Source organism: Octopus sinensis, linkage group LG14 (assembly GCF_006345805.1).
Source record: "Octopus sinensis linkage group LG14, ASM634580v1, whole genome shotgun sequence".
Taxonomy (NCBI): Eukaryota; Metazoa; Mollusca; class Cephalopoda; order Octopoda; family Octopodidae; genus Octopus; species Octopus sinensis.
This window is the reverse complement of record NC_043010.1, coordinates 62,299,149-62,314,148: the sequence shown is the minus strand read 5'-3', so window position 1 is coordinate 62,314,148 and position 15,000 is coordinate 62,299,149. Positions and strand designations below refer to the sequence as shown.

The window sequence follows — 15,000 nt, the reverse complement described above, 5'->3', positions numbered from 1 at the left end:
CTCCATATGGTTTTTCTTATGTCTTTTCATAACATCTTTGCGAGAGAACTGTTTGTTGCAGATATCGCATTGGAACGGTTTCTCTCCTGTGTGTTTCCTTCGGTGCATGTGCATCAAATATTCCTGAGCAAACTTCTTGCCACAGTAATCGCAGAAGAGCTGCCTCAATACTTGTGGTTTGGGTTGGCTTGGCGACAATTTGTTCGGGCCATATTGTTTTTGAGACACATCACCATGGAATGATTTATCAATACTAGAAGTGGAGCTCTTTTGAGAAGAACTCTCCTTAGATGATTGTCCGCCCTCCAAGCTTGACTGCATTCTGTCAGTAGTTGGTAGGTAACATGGTTGAGAATACTGGCTGCTGTACATATTGTTACCAGGAAACACTGTCTGACCAATATAGGGCAGTCTCTGGCTCTCTATAGTCGACTCATGAGAGAACTGGCTCCCAGACAGGTCGCTGTTGCTGTTATTGTCTGGTTTGTCAACTGGTGAGGCTATTCTCTCCTTCTCCAAGTTATGTCTGTGGGAAGAGATCTGTTTACTGGAGATGCTGTTGTGAATGTTTTTCTCTGGAACATGTGACATCCTTGGAGTCTCCTGACAACTTCCATGAGACATATGCTTGCCGGAGCTATGGGAAGACTTCTCAGCCACATGAGAGATCCTGTGTGTGTCATGGGAGTACTGCTTCCCAGAGTCACTGCTGCTATTGTGGATAGATTTCTCACCGGGTTCTAACATTCTTTGAGAGCTGTGTGAATGAGAAGAACTATGTCGATGGTGAATGTGCTTCCCAGAACTGTTGCTATGGTGATGGCTGGATTTCTCAGCAATCGGCGTCATCCTTTGCTGTGAGTGAGAACTCTGTGAGCTATGAATAGGAAATTGTTTGCCCCCTAACGGAGCCATCCTTTGAGTATCAAGAGCATGTTCCTGGCCGAAATGCTTGCCAGAAAAGTCGCTAAGGGTTGGCATTCTTGGTGTGGGAAGTCTGTGATGGAATGGCATGCCATACATTTCACCATAGATTGGAATCCCGGCAGACCTCTCCATGATGATAATGAAAGCATGAAACAAGAACTAGTAGAGTCTTAACGAATGTGGCTCGGACCGACTGATTGTCTTCTCAACAAAACAGGTCACACAGTACACTCTGAAACAGTGAAAAGAAAACAAAAATAAATACTATAGATATATATATACATGTAAAGATGTGTATATTTAATATATAAGTGCAAAAATGGCTATCAAATACAGAAGTGGTTTCTTACACTGGATTATACACAGGATTCTTGCAGCAGAGGAACCAGAAAAACTATTCACATTTTAGAGGAGGGAGTTGGAAAAGTGCTAGGGTGTATAGGTGTGTGAGGTGTGAGTGTGTGTGTTTTAACCCTTTTGTTACCAACCCGGCTGAAACCAGCTCTGTAGTCCAAATGTCTTGTTTTCATAAGTTTTGAATTTAAATCTTCCACCAAACCTTAGTCACAATTTATGTTCCTAGCACTAGCTGAAATATTACAAAGTTATTTTACTAAATTCTTTGTTATATTTAAAATTAATTGAAAGAAACACAGAGCATCATCATCATCATCGTTTAACGTCCGTTTTCCATGCTGGCATGGGTTGGACGGTTCAACTGGGGTCTGGGAAGCAAAGAAGGCTGCGCCAAACCCAGTCTGATCTGGCTGTGTTTCTACAGCTGGATGCCCTTCCTAACACCACCCACTCCGAGAGTGTAGTGGGTGCTTTTTATGTGCCACCTGCACAGGTGCCAGACGAAGCTGGCAAACGGCCACGATCAGATGGTGCTTTTTACGTACCACCAGCACAGGGGCCAGATGAGGCTGGCAACGGCCACAATCAGATGCTCAAAATAAATATAGTAACGAAAGGGTTAACATAAACTAACCTGTAGAAGAACTGTCTGGGTTGACATGCTCCAGAGGAGAAAAAAATCTTTGAAAAGGTTTTCTCCCTCTCTCTCCGTCTCTTCTTTTCTCTTCCCAACACCAGCAGGGCACCAAGTAGTGGCGACAATTTATCGAGATACAGTTGGAGGTTAACGAGGCGGCTGTCACAACGACGCTGTAGTCAAAGGTCTCAGTCAATGTGAAGAACTGCTGCTTCCTCTGGTAAAAACCTACAAAATAACAACAACAACATTTAAAGCAGGTGAAGTCAAAATAAGCATCGTAATAAGGATTTCTAAGAGAGGTCCAAGGTTTGAGATTTAAGAGGGAGATGTAGACAGTTATATGAAGCTCTGTAATTAACAGGTTCTCTATCTTAATGAGCATGGAAAGATAACGAGCTAAGAAGCACAATTAAATACAGGGTGGCTTTGTTCGATGCTCTAACGACACTGCCAATCCATCACCCTATAATAACGATGATGATGATGACAATGATTACAACCAAGTATCAAAACTTCTAATGTGCAGAAAGAGAGCCTGTGAGACCTCTGACAGCAGGATGCTGTCCACTCTCACAGGATCTACCAGGGCAAACAAAAACGAGCAGTCTGAGAAGTATGATGATGATGATAATCGTAATCATCATCATCATCATCAAGGATTGAAAAAAGAAAACCCACCTGTTTACTGATAGATATTGCAGTCCCTTCTGACCAAAATATTGTCCAGAACAAAGTGAAGAAATTGTCAAACTACAAAGAGCTCGAGATTGAAGTATTCAAGATGTGGGACACAAAGGTGAAAATAATACCAGTAATTATTGGAGCATAGGGTATGATAAAAAAGAAACAAAAACATAGAAGCTATATCTGGACCCTCAACACCACACACTGTCCAAAAAATAGCCCTGCTGGGAACAGCCCATATCCTATGCAAAACACTAGCAATTCAATAATACAGCTCATAGAAAAAACAATCCATGAACACAAGACACATTCTATACAACAAATATCCAATAAAATAAACCACCACCAAAACATGGATTCCACAAGCCAGAGACCCAACAGAGCTCAACTCGAATTACACACACAACACAAACACTGGTACAACAAAAGACTGCAACCAGAGCTCATAACAAAACAAACTGACACAATACAATACCAGAAAGAGTTTTCACTCCCCCAACAGCAAAAAGAACACACAATGCTACACAGACTCCCAGCAACACAGGTGATGCAGTAGAAATTTGCTTGAACCTACCAAAGGTTGAATAGCTCTGATGCAGTACCAGGCAGTGGCTCTCATGGCTTCTGATCTTAACTGATTGGAGGTGTTATCACGGACATTGTTTTGTCTTAGTATAAAAGATGGGCTACAGCAAATATACTGCTCAATACCACAAATTTGCTTGTCAGTTGCTTGACCATAACAAGTTGAGCATGTCCCTTAGTGGCTGACAATATGTGCATCTCTGATTACCAGCAAAAGTAGTGGGGGAGCATCATAGCCATGTGTTGAGAGGAACTCTTTGGGGTTTGGATAATTCACCTCTTAAAATATGGGTGTTTTGTTCAACATCCTTAAACAACCCTCATTCAGGGACCTTTTGAATAGGATCGGCTACTCGACCGGAAGAAAATTCTAACTGGGCCCCACCTGCAAGGTTAAGCGCTGTTTATCTTTATATGAGATCACCATGTCGTGCACATGTGGTTGTGATGCATGGGTAGTCATGATGGGTATACAGGGATTTGTATATTTTACCCCAGTGTCACTTTGATGGCATGCACTGCTCTCTCACTCAATAATAATAACAACAACAATGATGATGATAATAACAATAATTATAATAATAATAATAATAATATAATAATAATAATAATAATAATAATAAGAGCACTCAGAGAGTGCAAACCTCTGCCAAGGCAACACCAAATCTGAGATGATTTTAAAAATGAGAATATCTGAAACAAACTCGATTGCTCTCACAAACAAGAATACTAATAATGAATATGACCACTCTTAAAAATGAAGTAAAAAAACTGGAAAAATAATTCAGAATCCTTGTCAGGTATTGGATCGATCCCAAAATCTAATCAGTTCATGCCAGCCATGAGGCCAAACATCCCTGAAAGTTTCATCCAAATCCATCCAGTGGTTCTTGAGACATCTTGTCCAACGATAAACAAACAAACACAACTGAAAACAATACCCCTGCCGTCGCTAAGGTGGAGGTAATAATAATAATAATAATAATAATGGTTTCAAATTTTGGCACAAGGCCAGCAGTTTTGGTGGAGGGGTAAGTTGATAGCATTGACCCCACTGCTCAATAGGTACTGATTTCATTGACCCTAAAAGGATGAATTTGAATTTAGAATGTAAAAGAGAGAAATGCTGCTAATCCCCTCGTCTGGGGTGCTAACCAATTCAGTCAGCTCCCCATCTTGATAGTAATAATTGGTTCTACTAAAGCACAAGACACATGATATCGTGTGTGTTGGTACTTACTCCATCAGCCCCAAAAGGACAAAAGGCAAAACTGACCATGGTGGAATTTGAACTCAAAACATAAAAACGGATGAAATGGCCACTATGCACCCTGCCTGGCATGCTAAGAGTTCTGCCAGCTCGTCACCTTAATAAAAACCCTTTCTCTTATAGGCTCAAGGCCTGAACTTTTGGCAGGGAGCAGACTACTCTGTTATATCGACCCCAGTGCTTATTTCATTGGCCCTAAAAAGATCAGAGGAAAAGTCAACCTTGGCAGAATTTGAATTCAGAACACGGTGGGAGTAGTAGTAGTTTCTTATATAAGCACAAGAACTCCCGAATTTGAAGAGAGAGACGTAGACAATTATATCAATCCCAGCACTGACCCCAGGAGAATGGAAAACAAACAGTCATCCACCTCACCCACACACGACAGACATCTGTTTAGTTTCCATCTTTCAATGCCTACTCACAAGACAGTGGTCGGCCCAAGGCTATAATAAATAAAACGCATGTGTCCAAGTGACCATGCAGTGGGACTGAACCTGAAACCAGAGTTGTGAAGCAAACTTCATAACCACACGGCCATGCTTGCATCTACACACACACATAGATGACAGGCTTCTGTAGTTTCTGTCAGACCAAATTGTCATTCACAAGATATTGCTCAAGTCAAAGATACAATAAGAACCCCTTGCTCCAAAGTGCCACATTATGGGATTGAACCTAAATCCACAGGGTCGGGTGGCTATGTACAAAATAAAACATATTCTCGGTCCACACAATCAATTAGACTTTAATTAATAATTAATGTAAAAAGCACAGGTGCTGGTTCCATGTAAAAAGCACCCAGCAGACACCCTGGAAAGTGGTTGGCATTAGTATTAGCCAGCTTAAAGTTATTGGTAAAAGATGCTACCCAAAGGTATTAGGCAGCCTATTAGGCAGAATATTAAAAATGAACCTGACTGCTCTCAAAAATTAAGTAAAAAAAAAGCAGGAAAAATAATCCAGAATCCTTGTCTGGTACCAGATCGATCCCAAAATCTAATCAGTTCATGCCAGTCATGAGGCCAAACATCCCTGAAAGTTTCATCCCGATCCATTCAGTGGTTCTTGAGATATCCTGTCTAGGGACAAACGAACAAACAAACACAACTGAAAACAATACCCCTGCCTTCGCTAAGGTGGAAGTAATAATGACTTGTAACACAGACAGAGGAAGACAGTTGATTATAGAGCCCCGCCCCCAGGAGTTGACTGGTACTGTGTCTATCATATTATAGAGACCAACCCATGACTGTTACTCTTTTATGTCATGTAGACCCAGTAATGGACTGGTATTGTAATATAGCATATAAGCCCCACCAATTCACTGGTACTGTATCATACACACCAGTAGTTCACTGGTATTACTGTCTTCATCATTATTGTAACGTTTAGTTTTCTGTGCTTCCATGGGTCAGATGGAACTCTCAAAGCAGACAACCGGAGGCTCTTCCTGTCACCCACCTTCTCCAGTTTCCAATCAATGTAATATGTCTCATGGACAACCCTAAACCTAATGAACAATGAAGTGAAACTGAGCTGAGTTTGAGTCCACAATGTTAAGATATGTAACAAAACTAACACAGCACCTCTATCCTCTGTTGTTGCTCTACCGGTCCCATCACCCACTGGTGCAGCAAACAATACAGAAAGACAAAAGATGGGAGCCAGGTGCAGCCTGATATTATATATCTTTGACCCCAGAAATATGACGAAAGTTAAGCTCAGTAGGACTTGGTTCAAGAACATACAAAGAGGGATCAAATACTGTAACAGAATCTTCTTCGATGCTAACATTTCTGCTGATCTGAAACATGCAGCACAGGTTTAGGGGACAGGCTAGGGACTTATAGTTAATGAAACTAAGCCCTTAACTTGATTGATATTTCAATACACTCTTATCTTTGGCCCTCGGTCCTTGAAGGGGTTGTGTGGGTTTGTTGTAACAGGGGGTTCCTTCAGGGGCATCTAAACCTGATTGAGCCCAGCTTTATGTCTGACCAACATCTTTATCTTCCAGGAAAGCAAAGGAGAGAGAGAGAGAGAGAGAGAGAGAGAGAGAGAGAGAGAGAGAGAGAGAGAGAGAGAGAGAGAGAGAGGAGAGAGAGAGAGGAGGAGAGAGAGAGAGAGGAGAGAGAGAGAGAGAGAGAGAGAGAGAGAGAGAGAGAGAGAGAGAAAAGAATCCACTCCAGTACTTAATGACCCTGAAACTAAAGATAAGTAAAGTTGACCTTGGTGGGATTGGAACTCAGAACATAAAGGCAACTAACTAAACACCACCCTAGCAACTCTGTCATTCCACCTTCAGAATCATCATCATCATCATTTAACATGTGTTTTCCATGCTGGCATGGGTTCGATGATTTGAAAGGAGCCGGCAAGGCCAGGAGCTGTACCCGGTTCCATAGCTTGTTTTTGGCTTGGTTTCTACAGCTGGATGCCCTTCTTAATGCCAACCCCTCCACAGAGTGGCACCAGCACCGACAGGGTCACTGAGTAACTGGCAAAACAAAAACCCCCTCAGCTGGGAGGAGGGAGTAATGGTGAGTAGGGGAGGCTCTGTGCCAGTTGATGAGGGATCAGAGGTGTAGAGGGACAGGGGTGGGTGTCCTGCTGTTAAGTAGACAGATGGCTACTCCCGTTGAAAAGGAAAAGAAGATGGGTTGGAGAAGACGGTAAAGAGAGCGGGTGAGTTAGGGAGAGAAGGAGAGCATTTCTAAAAAGGGGACAAAATTACATGTTTTTAGGGATAGGCATAGTTACTTGACTGTGTGGTTCAGAAACTTGCTTCCTGACCAGGTGTCTTGAGTTCAGTCCCACTCGGGTAAGAGTCTTCTACTACAACCCCAGGCTGACCAAAGCCTTGTAGATGAATTTTGTGGATGAAAACTAAGTCCATTGTATACATATGTATGTGCATGTGTGTGTGTGTTCATGTATATTCCTGTTTTGATATCATGTGTTGCTTGCAAGCAAGCATCACCATCCATACAAGCAATGGTGTTCGTTTCCAGTCTTATGTGAAAAACATGCTCAGGCCATGGTGAAATATGACCTTAATTGGAGGCAGGTGAGGGTTGGGGACAGGAAGAACATCTGGCCACAGAAAACCAGCCTCCACAAACTTTGTCTTACCCATGCAAGCATTGAAAAGTGGACATTAAAATGATCGACCCCCAGCAGGTCCGGGTCAGATTTTGGTGTCAAAATTTACATGCAAGAAATTAGTTCTACTTCTACATTGCAAAATACTTTACTCTTTTACTTGTTTCAGTCGTTTGACTGTGGCCATGCTGGAGCACCGCATTTAGTCGAACAAATCGACCTCAGGACTCATATTTTATTCTATTGGTCTCTTTTGCCAAACCGCTAATTTATGGGGGATATAAACATACCAGCATTGGCTGTCAAGCATTGGTGGGGGGACAAACACAGACACATACATATATATTAATAATAATAATATGACAACAAAAGAATGAATGAGACCTCGATATTATGTAAACTCTGAGTTTTATTATGACAACCAACTAACTGTCACATATTTTAGAAGAAGCCGATCATATATATACATACATATATATATATATATATATATATATATATATATGATCGGCTTCTTTCAGTTTCTGTCTACCAAATCCACTCACACGGCTTTGGTCAGCCCGAGGCTATAGTAGAAGACACTTGCCTAAGGTGCCACACAGTTGGACTGAACCCAGAACCATGTGATTGGTAAGCAAGCTACTTACCACACAGCCACCCCTAACAATTTTTTTTTTATATACAATTTCTAATATTTAATCATAGGATTTTTTAAAACACCAAATGCCTGGGGTGGGGGGGGGGCAGTGAAGTGAAAAAAAAAATTTGAAAAGGGTCCAGTAGGCAAAAGTTGGTTGAGATGCAAGTGATCCGCCGTATTCTTTGAGATATATCTTTGAGGTGAATGAAGAGATTTCGGTCATTATTGCTTTCTATCAGGTTAAGCTATTTGCACAGAATCTTCCTCGGTTGAGCTCAGTTTTTTTTTGACTGGGATGATCTTGAATATAGGCACAAGCCCCCACTCCCCCCTAAGCCTTATATGGAAAGGGGGTGGGGACAGTGACAACACTGAATGGAGAGAGAGGAGAGAGAGAAGAGAGTGGTGAACGGAGCAAAAGAATGAGTTTATAATAATGGAAAAATAAGAGATTCACATTGGATTACAAATAATATTATCACATTCACTATAAACACATTTATAAAAATAATAACAATGATAAATAACGATGATGACAGGCTGAGAAAAATCTATCACCAAGGATCAACAAATATTGGCATTATCGAGTAGTTTTTGATAATGAGTCATTAAGTGATTAACCCGTTTGTTTGGTAATTAATTATAAGCAAACATTTGTTTACATCTTTGCACAGGGAAAAGAAGTTGGTGACAAGATAATATACACCCAAGTGCACAGAAACGAAAACATATACACACAGAAAGGGAAAGAAATTATATATATACACACACACTCATATATATATGTATGTATATATATTCATGTATAAATATGCACACACACAAACGTTATATATGTATATATTCTATCACAAAAACGAAAAGTTTGTGCTTCTATGCACACACACACACACATATATAAATATACTTATATATCGTATGTTACGATATATATATATATATATATATATATATATGTATGTATGTATAATATATACTTGTATATCGTATGTTAGGATATTTCTCTTTCTCCCTCTGACACACACACACACACATGCTTAAGAAGGACATGTAGAGGTGTAGGGGGTTAATGCCATGATGGACAAGTAGTAACATGAACACACACATCTATGTGTGTAAATATACACATTTCAAACAAAGAATACATACGTCAGGCCTGGTGGTGTGTAAGTTGTCTTGTGTGAGTGTGTATCAATGATACTTTTGGATATTTCAACAGAAATATTTCAAGTATGTAAGTGCTAATAAAAGTAGTCACACACGTTGTATGTGCGTGTGTGGTGGTGTGGAGTATACGTGTGCATAAATTGTAGAGCTTGCCCGTGTATGTATGTATGTATATAATGCTGATCGCGTGTGTGTGTGTGTGTGTGTACGAGAGCAGGGTGACTGTGTTGCGTGTGAATGCTATAGAACCAAGGCTTTCGTGTATGGGTGTGTAAGAAGGGTGTGTGTGTGTGCTTGCGTGCGTGTGTTTGTGTGAGGTATGAGAATGCACAGAGCTGTCTACGTTTGATTGAGTATGTGTGTGTGTCTCTGTGTGTTTGCGTGTGCGCTTATAAATATATATATGTGCGTGTGTGTGTGTGTGGCGTGTGAATGTGTCGGGCTGGCTATATTTGCATGACTGCGTGTGTGTGTGTGGTGTGTGTGTGTGACGTGTGTGCTGGCAATAGATGCTGTCTATATATGTTTGTATGACGTGTGAGCGTGCATAAATTGTAAAGCTGTCTAAGATGGCGTGTATGTATATGTCAGTGTACAGCATATATCTATATATATATACACACCACACACACACACATACACATATAATCTGTCGTTGTATGCGAATGTATGATTGCGCCTGTTTCTATGGCGTGTGTGTGTGTGTGTGCGCGAGTAGCACGGCCTATGCGTATAATGTGATTATATATGTGTGTGTGTGTGTGTGGCGTGTGAGAGCAATGCTGGTTGTGTGTATTTAGCTGTATTTGAACAGTGTGTGTGTGTGTGTCTGTGTGTGACGTGTGAGTGTGCATAAATTGTAGCAAGGCCTCAGCGTATGTACGCGTGTATATGTATATATTATATATATATATATAATATATATATATATATATATGTATGTATGTATGTATGTATGTATAATATATACTTGTATATCGTATGTTAGGATATTTCTCTTTCTCCCTCTGACACACACACACACACATGCTTAAGAAGGACATGTAGAGGTGTAGGGGGTTAATGCCATGATGGACAAGTAGTAACATGAACACACACATCTATGTGTGTAAATATACACATTTCAAACAAAGAATACATACGTCAGGCCTGGTGGTGTGTAAGTTGTCTTGTGTGAGTGTGTATCAATGATACTTTTGGATATTTCAACAGAAATATTTCAAGTATGTAAGTGCTAATAAAAGTAGTCACACACGTTGTATGTGCGTGTGTGGTGGTGTGAGTATACGTGTGCATAAATTGTAGAGCTTGCCCGTGTATGTATGTATGTATATAATGCTGATCGCGTGTGTTGTGTGTGTGTGTACGAGAGCAGGGTGACTGTGTTGCGTGTGAATGCTATAGAACCAAGGCTTTCGTGTATGGGTGTGTAAGAAGGGTGGTGTGTGTGTGTGCTTGCGTGCGTGTGTTTGTGTGAGGTATGAGAATGCACAGAGCTGTCTACGTTTGATTGAGTATGTGTGTGTGTCTCTGTGTGTTTGCGTGTGCGCTTATAAATATATATATGTGCGTGTGTGTGTGTGTGGCGTGTGAATGTGTCGGGCTGGCTATATTTGCATGACTGCGTGTGTGTGTGTGTGGTGTGTGTGTGTGACGTGTGTGCTGGCAATAGATGCCTGTCTATATATGTTTGTATGACGTGTGAGCGTGCATAAATTGTAAAGCTGTCTAAGATGGCGTGTATGTATATGTCAGTGTACAGCATATATCTATATATATATACACACACACACACACACACACATACACATATAATCTGTCGTTGTATGCGAATGTATGATTGCGCCTGTTTCTATGGCGTGTGTGTGTGTGTGCGCGAGTAGCACGGCCTATGCGTATAATGTGATTATATATGTGTGTGTGTGTGTGTGCATGTGAGAGCAATGCTGGTTGTGTGTATTTAGCTGTATTTGAACAGTGTGTGTGTGTGTGACGTGTGAGTGTGCATAAATTGTAGCAAGGCCTCAGCGTATGTACGCGTGTATATGTATATATTATATATATATATATTATATGTGTGTGTTGTAAGGTTGTCTATGTGTGTGTGTGTGTGTGTGTGGAAGTAGTAGCACTGGATCTGTGTATAGCTGAATGTGTGTAGGTGTGGCTGTTACTGCCTTCTCTCTCTCTCTCTCTGTGTCTGTGTGCTTATGTAGTAGCTTTGTATATATATATATATATATCTATATCTATCTATCTATAAATATATGCGTGTGTGTGTGTGTGTGCGTGCCTACTGTATAGCTAGCTCCCTGATGGTGGTGCTGCTATCTTCCAAACACGCACGGGCCACCCTCCCCTCCCGCCTCCACACACACACACACACACGTGTGTATACATGTATATATATATGTTTATATGTATATATATATCAGTGTGTGTGTGTGTCACGCTGCCACATACTGTAAAGTACACATACACACAGGTCTGTGTGACATGTACACTACTTAAGTAAACTGTGAGCCATGCGTTTTGTCCAGTTAAACACAGAAGACAAACACACAGTCATGTTCCCACCATCACACACACACACAACAGATAGAATGTATATATAATTATATGGTGTGATGTGTGTGTGCGTGCGTGTGTGTGTGTGTGTGTGTATGCCTGCTATATGTTAAGTTAATGTAAGGCTATCTCTATGGACGTCAGACACAAGGGAGAAGGGTAGGGGGAGAAGAGAGAGAGAGAGAGAGAGAAGAGACAGAGAAAGCAGGGGGAGAGAAGAGAGAAAGGTAGAGAGGAAAGGGGTACAAATACACTCATATGTATACGTACACATTGATATATATATATATACATAGACAATACACACACAGACACACATGCGCGTTTATACAGATACATACACACACCACACCACCCAAACTATCCTTCCAGGTCCACATAAAAAAAAAGTTGGTTTCAGCGAAGTAGTGAGGAGATGGGAGCTAAATAGGAAGTAAATACTGGTAAACACAACACACATGTGTGTATATACACAGCGTATATATAATGTAAAATAATATACATACACATACATATATATATGTGTGTGTGCCATACACACACACACACACCATTGTATGCTACACTTGCATACATATATGTTCGCTATGCACGCAACCCTCGCATCACACACGCAACAGACACATATAACTCCACACACACACACACGTGAGCATAAATATATATATATATATATATAATATATATATATATTGGTGTATATACACGACACACGCAAACATAGGAGGGAGGGAGGGGTGAGTATTGATTATGTTAGAAATACGAGACGGTAACAATAGTTGACAAGGTGGTGGTGGTGGAGTTGCACCATTAGAGGTATTTCATGAGAGTGGCGAAGGAGAGGGTGGAGTGCAGGAGGCACACCACCCCGTTGACACCCGGAATAGGAAGGATCGCGGGTGAATACAGCCAGGGAACCACTTAAAGGGACACCTTCCTATATAAATATATGCCTGAACGTGTATCTATACGAATAGGTATGTGTATGCATATATATATACATATATATATACTTACATACACACACACATGTGCGCGCGCGCGATTTCTTCTATGGATTGGATTGGATTTTAGAAGCCGAGTGTGAATACGAGACATTGATGCCATTCTCAATGAAACGTAGCTAGTGATCGAAACCGCATCGCCCGCTCACTGTCGGCTTACTTCCCTCCAAAATAAGTTAATAGTGCAGTTTGGAGAGACCTCAATATATAACTGGTAACTGTCCTGTCGACGCCGGAGGAGAGGAAAAGTTGAACGCAGACGGGATTTGAACTCGGAAACAACGAGAGAACGTAATTAGATACTTATAGTTACACACCTATAAGTTCTAAGTTCAAATCCAGCCGAGGTTTTAATTTCCCTTTTCGCCCCGGTAAAGGAACACAGAAAAGTACTTTCCTATATTAGCCCCTGCACTCTTAGTTCAAATGCTGTGGAGGTCAACTTTGCCTTTCGTCTTTTCCCTGGGTGAATAAAATAAAGTACCCGTCCCATAATGAGGTTGATCTTTGTTCAACTATAACATCCACACACTCCATCCAACCAAAACAATATTGGAGAACAATCGATATTATCCGAGCTGAGATGTCGGCGAACCGGTTTCGATACCTGGTTAAAGGTAACTTCAAGCCACACACGTCGTGTGGTGATGAAGGCCTTACCTTATAGTAACTCTATATTAATATGATATTATATATATAATATATATATATATATATATATATAGAGAGAGAGAGAGAGAGAGAGAGAGAGAGAGAGAGAGAGCGTGAGTCGTCCAAGAGACCATAATTTAGAGAGACGATGGGTATATATATATATCATTTAATGTACACAGAATAAGAGACACAAGTTACCTGTGTGTATTAAATATTTACCTCTCACTGGATGGAATACTTTTTTTGTTGATCCTACCTTAACGGAACAGTAAACTTTATATACATATATATATATTTATTTATTTAATTATTTGTGTAATGTAAACAAATAGACAATGCGAGGGAAAGAGCGATGCTAACTAACACTTAACAGCGAATTAAAACCCGCATCACTTAATATACAAAGCATGAAATACGAATCGGAGAAATAATGATTTCCGATACAAAACGAAAAAGGGATCTTCATAGCAACGAATACACAGGACTCGCTCGAACGTCTGACAAAATTCTAAATTACGGGTGTTTTATTTGTTTACAAAATTAACAGTGAAACAGTAATTAAACGAATTTATTAGTCTGCGTAATTAGATGCTCCCACATTGGCTCATAAAGTATTTATTTACACAACACGTATGGATTCCCTCCGAATGTCCACCACACCAGCTCTAAAGGTGTGCTGGTTTAGTGTCTATGAAATGGACCACAGACGGTAATTAACTCAGACTAATTAATCGCAAGAGTCACTTGACGTGAAATGATAATGAATGGGGGGTGAATGTAGCATGCCGTGTCTCTGGGCCCTTCTGCTTGCTACAGGAGCTCATTGTTTATGTACGGACGGATTCCACAACCTTTACCTCTGTATGGCGGAGAAAACCTTCTCATCTTTACAGGTCGACAAACGTGAAATATGGCAAGTTTTTTTGGTTTTCTACCGCCGGCCTTGCAATCTGCTAAATGCAGTCCTTTAGGCCGGACCAAAGTAACAATGCAACGGCGAGGTTGCACTTTTGAATTACAGCGAAAAAAAAAAAAGTGAGAGAGAAAATGAGAAGAATCTAGTCCATTATTGGACGGGTAATTTTTATCTACCAGCCCTGAAACAACGGAGAGTAAAGCTGACCCGGGCGACAATCTGAACTCAGAGCGCAGAAAACCAGAATACCACATCTACCCCTCTCTCTCTCATTACACACATATAAACCCCCCAGTGTTGTTGGGTTCGAAGTTCGAATCCGGCCCAAGTTTACTTTGTCTTTCCTATCTCAACTAATAAACACGCGACACCGATACTGCAGGTGAGCGCAATCGATTATACCCGAGAAGGGCGGTGCCCCAGCATGGTCGCAGTCTAATGACGAACACTAGCGACTTATAACAATTAAACCGCATTTTGGGG

The 15,000-nt window shown here is 40.8% G+C and overlaps 1 protein-coding gene and 1 long non-coding RNA gene across 5 annotated transcripts in view; both read right to left on the bottom strand.

Annotated features, from left to right (window-relative positions):
* Positions 1-15,000, bottom strand: part of LOC118766104 — a 21,460-nt gene that overhangs the window by 3,421 nt on the left and 3,039 nt on the right. The window lies entirely within an intron of this gene.
* The window catches only part of LOC115218820 (zinc finger protein 2-like), a 19,115-nt gene that overhangs the window by 1,860 nt on the left and 2,255 nt on the right, over positions 1-15,000 (bottom strand). For 2 of the 4 annotated variants that reach the window (XM_029788760.2, XM_029788762.2), the window contains exons 2-3: positions 1,919-2,149; positions 1-1,159 (exon numbers count right to left, since the gene is read on the bottom strand). The exon at positions 1-1,159 is cut by the window's left edge and continues 1,860 nt beyond it. In XM_029788760.2, coding sequence (XP_029644620.1) covers positions 1-1,059 — 1,059 coding nt within the window. In that variant the 5' untranslated portion in view covers positions 1,060-1,159; positions 1,919-2,149. Of the gene's footprint in view, positions 1,160-1,918; positions 2,150-9,357; positions 9,835-10,517; positions 10,666-15,000 lie in introns of those variants that run through there. The other 2 variants (XM_036509324.1, XM_029788761.2) reach the window with 2 other exon arrangements.